The 7,433-nt window shown below is 33.7% G+C and overlaps 1 protein-coding gene across 1 annotated transcript; it reads right to left on the bottom strand.

Moving 5' to 3' along the window:
* Positions 1-518: 518 nt before the first annotated feature.
* LOC149578054 (beta-glucosidase 40-like) lies at positions 519-6,629 on the bottom strand. Its single transcript, XM_089796264.1, has 13 exons — positions 6,410-6,629; positions 6,259-6,325; positions 6,118-6,176; positions 5,959-6,034; positions 5,795-5,866; positions 5,381-5,468; positions 2,311-2,566; positions 2,099-2,214; positions 1,582-1,805; positions 1,455-1,486; positions 1,253-1,355; positions 1,055-1,163; positions 519-964 (listed from the first exon to the last, which is right to left on the bottom strand). The coding sequence occupies exons 1-13, from the start codon at positions 6,593-6,595 to the stop codon at positions 796-798; spliced, it is 1,557 nt and encodes a 518-aa protein (XP_089652390.1). The 5' UTR covers positions 6,596-6,629; the 3' UTR covers positions 519-795.
* Positions 6,630-7,433: the final 804 nt, after the last annotated feature.

The raw sequence follows: 7,433 nt of genomic DNA, 5'->3' as shown, positions 1-7,433 counted from the left end.
TTTCATGATGGATCTTACATTTGTTGTATGTTACAATGACAACGACCATTTGCAAATAGTTGTATTACGTATTACCTAATATTTCTTTAGTAATTATTAACATAGTTTAACTTCTACATTCAAGAGTTAGAGTAAATTAAATTTTTATGCTAATATCATGTATTTTGTTCTTGTTAATATTTTCTATAATATTGTATTGTTTTAGGTTGGTAAGATACAAAACCTCTGCACCTTGTACCCACCATATAAAGATCTGACCAATCAAGCCAAGCTCCCAATCAAAAATTTTAAATTCTTTAATAATAAAAATTATCATGTTTTTTAATAGAATAAGTACAAAAGTTAAGATATTATCTCAACTATGTCAATATAGCTTATTCAAAATAAGAATATTTATTATTGTACTTTTATTTTGTATTTTAAATATAAGCTTTTCTTTAAACGATTGAATGTTTTCAAGCATAGTTTTATAGAGGCGACATAATTTTACATTCAAGCGTGTGTTAAAGAGTAAGAAATCACCAAAACGTTTGACTGTTTTTGCACATTCAATTAATCTAAACACTCCGATACTAACTCCCAAATTAAATTGGTAGCAGTAATGTTCAATGCGAATCGACCAAGACAGCCACGATCAGTCAGTAGTTAGAATTGAATGATATGTTCGTAGGACCTAAACCTTAAAATCCATGTATCGTGTTATATACAAATATAGGTATAACTTTTTCTTCCAAATATAATTGTTAGTATTGTTTTGCCTTCCCACTCTGTTCCGTCAAATCGAGAAGATATGCATTATGATAGGAAGTTCTTAAACCATTTGACAGAATCCTTTGGATATCTCTTTAATTTATCATTGTAATCTATGAAGTAGAGACCGAATCTTGAAGTATAGCCTGCTATCCACTCCCAATTGTCCAGCAATGACCACGCAAAATATCCACGTACATCACAACCATCATCTCTGAAAAAAATACCAATTCAGATTAATCAACGCAACAGTCAATCAAAATTTTAGCTCTGACGAATGATGGGTAGACGGGTACCAACTTACTTTATTGCAGCAGAAAGATTTGAAAGATAGTCTGCATGATAGCCTATCCGTTTTTCATCCTTCAAGGCCTTTTTCAAAGGTATAAAAATACTGTTGGAGTCGTCCATTCCTGCATGTTGAGGAGAGGCATAAATTGCCAAATGAGCCAATATATCACTTGAAGTACATATCATAGAAGTAGATGTTCTAGTGGCAGACCGTTTTCAGTGATGATGACAGGAGGATTGCCATAGCGTTGTTTGATATAATTCATCAACCTCCTTATTCCCCATGGCACAATGTACAACCATATGGACGATGCCTATATTAATTAAAACAGAAAATGAAGCCAACCTGAATTATTTTGATTACGAATAGCTATAATAATTTCGGAAATGTTTGCAAATGAAACAATACATACTTTATCACCAATGGCTGAGCCATCTTTAAAGGCTGGTCATATAAAACCAAAAACAACATATTAGAATTTATTGGATATAAGAATTTCCCAACCCCCATCAAATGTTATAAAAATAGATCAAACTCACGAAGAGTGATAGCTCCGGAATCTGCTACGGCATCGTTTAGAATCAATTCAAGGATATGGTGTTCATCGTTAACAGCATAGAAGGTGGTATAATGGTTGATACCCACGAAATCTAAAGACCACCTGACCAGATTCGATTCTTCGATAGAGAAGCTTGGCAACCTTGTGCCCACCCTTTCTCTCATGGACCTTGGGTAGTCGCCAAAAAACATTGGATCCATAAACCTGCATTTATATACACACATGTTGAATATATGTTTAAGGTCCATATGACCTATTGAATTGGATCCAATAAATCTCTATGTACATTGAATATATGCATTACAAGTCCCCCATTGAATTACATCCTTGAATATGTATATTTATACATTGAGTACATGTTTATGCCCATGACCCCGTTGCAATTCAAAGGTTTTCGTACATTGAATATATGTTTTACAAGGCCCATTGAATTAGATCCATACATGTCTTCATATCTGTTCATGACCCATTGCAACTCAAATCTTTTTTTCACTTACCATCCCAACTGGAAATCCTGTGCTCTCTGTGTAGCGGCAATGTCCTCTGAAGAGTTCGACATTGGTTCAAACCATATCACGTTTAAAGCGATTCCGATTCTACCACCTTGTTCTGCCTTCACGTTAGGCGATTCTAAGTTTCATATGCAAAGCATGGAAGTGAAGTAAACCTGTTAATTTAAATTGATGAGCGGATGAAAAGTGAGTTATACCTTATATTTCCTCCTATATATGTCGACAGCTGTGGCATGAGAAAGAAGAACATGATGAGCAACAATGTAGGGCTCCGTGGTTGAATTCCCAGCTGAGCATAAGACATGGAAGAGAACGGAACATCTTCCTGGCGGATAGAAACCCACGTCATAGCCCTGGATTGCGAAGGTATGGGGCTCGTTAAATGTAAGCCAGTTCTTCACTCTGTCTCCGAATCTCTCAAAGCAAGTTTCCGCAAACTTGGAATAATCTGCTCTGTAAGATCGAAAGGAATAATCTGCTCTGTAAGATCGAAAGTAACACTTTCCCGTAAAGATTAATTCAATATATGTTACTTGTTACCTAATTCCTTGAATATAAATATTCTCAAGTCTTCAGAGCAGATCAGATAGAAGTATTCTGCTGTTTGATTAGTATCTGTTATGTGTTTAGGTAGTTATGTTAGAAAATAAAGTTAGACGTGTTTTTAAATAAATCTTTTGTGCTCAGTATGTAAGATAACTAAATAATATTTCTAATTTTTTCAATTTTATTTCTATTTTTCTTATTTATGCTTTGAGGAAGCCTATATTATTGTAATTCTTCCATTGTAAATAATGAGAAATTTCATTGTTCATCTTCTATTCTGAATTTTTTCTTTCTATAGCTGCATATTTTGTTCTATCATTCTACTTAAATTACTTGTTGGTTAAGCTAATATTTTACATGCTGTTAGAGCTTAGAATAATAGAAAGAAAAATAAAATTTCTTTTGTAGGTATGGAAGATTAGAGCTCAAAAGGAATGAGATTTTCATTATCTTGAAGGGTTTCTCTTATTGGATTTTGTGTATTCATGAGTTGAGATAAAGTTTCATTTATAGGGATTTAAACATGTTTTCTTGTAATTATTTTCATCATTATGTTATCAAGCTAGCCTCAGAGAACTATTTATCTTGGAAAGAAAGGATAAAGAATTATCGTCTACTACCCTATCTCCTTCTACATATTCTTGAGCCAAGCAACTTTGAGCAGAAAAATCATGGTTGAACTTTAATGACATGGTTTATGGGCTAATATGTCTTACCATTTCTAAGGATATTATACATCATATAAAGAACATTTAGTGCCCTTTCATTGCTTGGACCATCATCAAACAATTGTATGGAGATACTAGTTCTTCATCTGAAAGTGATTTTTCCTTAGATGACCAAGCTTGTATGGATGATACTAAGATTTCTATTGCCCTAGCTTGTGTGAACACATCCTCCTTAGATGATTAATTTGTTGATAGCTCATCTATAATTACTTCTTCAAAGTTCAAAGTCGCTTCATTGAAAGCTTCTGATGATTCTTTGCATCATGGTCATCTATGTCTTTTGGATTTAGTTGAATGGGATCAATTTCTACTAGACATATCATTTTTATTTGTAGATTCCCTTATTTCTGATCTAGATGACAATATTGACAACATACATTTTTTTTTGAAGAGGGTGATTCTTCTTTAGTTGTTTTGGGGGATCCTTCTTATCCTCTTCTTCACTCTCTATATTATCATTCCTCACAATTTGATATGAGTGTGAATACTTTAATACAATATTCTAAGGAGGTCTCTTTTCCTTCTAAGGCGATATCTTAGTCTTTAGCCAATAATCTATATTGGTCTTCATCACATTTTAGTTTTTTATATTCACCAATGCCTGATTTCATTCTAACAACTTTCAAGATGGAGACAATTGGGCATATTTCAAAGGCATGTATATTGTATTTTATTCCTACATGTTCCTTTCAAGAATGGAGAGATTTCATTCATACATATTTGATTTTATTTCTTCCTCAAGGGAGGAATGTCATTTGACAATCATGGAGTATCTTCTACATCTAGTTTTGAGCATGTACCATTTACTACATTTTGTTGAGGGATTCATTATCTCTTCCATTTCACATTCAGTGAGACCTTCTAGGGATGAAGAATATTACAATATAGTCACTGCCATGCAGATTTAGTGTCTATTTTAAGAGGGGGTGGCTTTTGTCTCCTTAGTTAGACTTCGAGGAGAGAGGTGGGGGGGTGCATGTTAGAAAATAAACTTAGCATGTTTTTTTTTTTTAATCCACATTCTTTGGATAAATCTTCTTTGCTTAGTATGTAAATAGACTAAGGAATACTTCTAATTTTGTTAGTTCTATTCTCATTTTTGTTTTGCTTCATAATTTGAGAAATTCTATATTATTGTTATTATAAACAATGAGAAGTTTCATTTTTTGCCTTCTATTTTGATTTTTTTCTTTCTACAGCTGCGTATTTTGTTCTATCATTATAGCTAGATTATTTTTCTTTTAGGTTAAAATTTCACAGGTTAGATAGTTAGATTTGAAATTCTATTTGTAATACCATATTTTCTATTTTGGTTATGAGTGGCTAGTTTGTGGTTTTTTGTTGGTCAATTAGTTGTTTATCAGATGTAAGTGACGTCATTGATTTATTTGTTTAGACCAATCACCCATTTTGACTACTTTCTAGTATATATAAATATAGAAACATGATAGAAATTTATTCAATGCTCCCCTCGGGATTCATGACAAGGGCTTAACTACATCCTATGTACTATAAGTTGAGTGGTTGTATTGGACATTGATAGATCAGCCTTTTGGTACAACAGAATCCCCACTCTAACAATTGGTATTATAGCTTGGTCATAGGTTTGAATCCTTAGACCCTCAAGTAATGCTGAGTGGGAGATTGTTAGAAATTTGTTTACTCTCCCCTCGAGATTTGTAACAACGGCTTAACCATCTCCTATGTACTATAAGTTGAGTGGTTGTATCGAGCATTTACAGATTGGTCTTTTGGTGCAATGACAATCCCACTCTGACAATACAATCATAAGATATAATACAATAGATAATAGAGTGTGATTCATCATTAACGATTACATTTAGGAAAAAGCAAGATGATATCTTCTATTCATTGTCATTTGCACATCACTTTATCCAAATCTTTAACTCTTCAGATATGGTTAGATGACTCTTAGAATTCATATTCCCATCATAAATAAGATCTTGAGCTATAGGATAACAAAATGACTTACATAATTTTTGTGTTCAGCCAACCGTTGTAGGCATCTTCAAGTGCTTGAGGAAGATCCCAGTGATACAATGTCACGTATGGCTCAATTCCTAATAGGCAGACATAACTGAGCATTCAAATTAATAAAATCATATGAATAAAGGGATCATATGAGTAAAGAGCATATTACGATTTTGTTGGGTGTGGTTTATTTCCAACAATTTTATGCAAGATATACAAGTTCTTCACTTTGATACCATTTATTGAAGTGGGCTTCATTAGACCTATCCAAGATTTGAATCTAAGATCTTCCATTCACAATTGAAGTCCTCACCACTCTTAAACAACTCATCACAAATTTGACTTAATTTCCAACGAAATAATTGACATTGAGATCATGTACCCATCAACATACAATTCAATTAAAGGAGGATACCTTTTTCTAGGAGCGCATTTATAAGTCTATTGTAATGCTCCACTCCCGCTTCATTAATTTCTCCACTACCATCTATCATATCATCACTCTATCTCATCAATATTCCTCAGCGAATGGAAATATAAAGAGAGAAAGCTATATATATATTGACTTCATGAGCTTACTGGGAAAAATACGCGGCCACGATATAGAAAATCTATACGCGTCCAACCCCATGTCTGCAATTAGTTGAACATCCTCCTGCAAGATAAAATAACATGATAACCCATACACATTATACTCAACCCGATCTCTGCTAGGGATAAGTTAAAGAACCTTCTTACTTTATAACGATGATATTGATCGACTGCAACATCCGCGTTGCTGAAATCAATAACCTTTCCTGTCATAAAACATCGAAATTACAACACAACCCTAATTTCCAATATACAGAAGCAAAACCTAACAAGAGACATTTTCCTTACCAAACCGATGAGAAAAACCATCCCAAATACTGGGTCCCCTCCCATCCTCTTTCACTGCTCCCTCATACTGCGAGCCCACAATCCATATATTTCAACAAGCAGAACATTAAAAAGAAAATACGTTTCCGATTCAATGAGCATTATGGCAAACCTGGAATGCTGAAGCGGCAGTTCCAAAGACAAATCCAGTAGGAAAACTCTTGCGGCTGATATCTTCTGTTGACTCCGCTACAGTAGACGACTGTAACATCGTAATTATAGCAATAATACCCATCACTAACATCACAAACTTAACCATCATAATGTTAATCCCAGGAGACGTTAGAGAAAACTTCATTTTGATTCATACATGAACAACAAAGACAATTCAAATAAAAGAATCTTGGACTACTAAGTCTCTTATAGTGGTGTGAAGAGATGTCTGTGTTAAACTTCATCATACGCTAACTAGGTTTAAACCCACACGCACTCCTCCGGGAGTCTTCTCGCACAAAATAGTTTAAGAGACTATTTTCTATCATTTCTCAAACTGACTTAAAACTTTCTTCTTTCTATGTTTTCAAAATTCTAATTGTGATTTGGGTGTTGGAATAATGTTAGAGGGCTAATTTTTACGTACTGAGTTTTTTTTTACGAGTGGGGTAGTGATTTCTCTTAAATGTTTAATATCATATGAAATTCTCACCAATCCAACCAGAGCGACCTAAAAAATTCGTCTTAAACACCACTCCTGCATTTCTTTCTTAATATATAGAAATATCCGCACTCAACAAAAACCTTTCCAATGTCGCCTGTGGAAAACTCGGTCCAATTGATGTGGACAAACTTTGAAACGTAAGTGAAGGGATAGAGAAATGTCAACGAATTTCATAATTTAGGTACATAATTAGATATTTTATGTTGTTTCATTCAATCAGAAGACTTCGATTAAAATGAGAAAAATATCATTGCCACGAATCTGAGCAAAGTTAGAGAAAGCTTGTGGAGCAAATTTATACTTTCGCTCAAATCTGATCACATAATACAAAAATTACTTGTGAAATAGAAATTTATCCTTCAAAGCTTTAAAAAACATTGTGATGACAAACCTCCCGTGTTAGCTAACGTATAGAGTACCTTTTTTAAGGTTTGTACCATGGTCTGTCTAGAGGCAGAGCTAAACCTATTTTGTAAGT

Source organism: Cupressus sempervirens, chromosome 1 (assembly GCF_028749045.1).
Source record: "Cupressus sempervirens isolate cs-2001-9-10 chromosome 1, ASM2874904v1, whole genome shotgun sequence".
NCBI classification, from domain to species: domain Eukaryota; kingdom Viridiplantae; phylum Streptophyta; class Pinopsida; order Cupressales; family Cupressaceae; genus Cupressus; species Cupressus sempervirens.
Note: the sequence above shows the minus strand (reverse complement) of the source record. Positions and strands in the feature narration are given on the sequence as shown.

Excerpts from the sequence above, each read along its gene's own strand:
- LOC149578054 (XM_089796264.1), bottom strand. The coding sequence starts at position 6,595 with ATGAAGTTTTCTCTAACGTCTCCTGGGATTAACATTATGATGGTTAAG. Across the intron at positions 6,326-6,409 it reads CTGCCGCTTCAGCATTCCAG|TATGAGGGAGCAGTGAAAGA; the intron begins GTTTGCCATAAT and ends GTGGGCTCGCAG. Across the intron at positions 2,215-2,310 it reads TATATAGGAGGAAATATAAG|GCAGAACAAGGTGGTAGAAT; the intron begins GTATAACTCACT and ends CCTAACGTGAAG.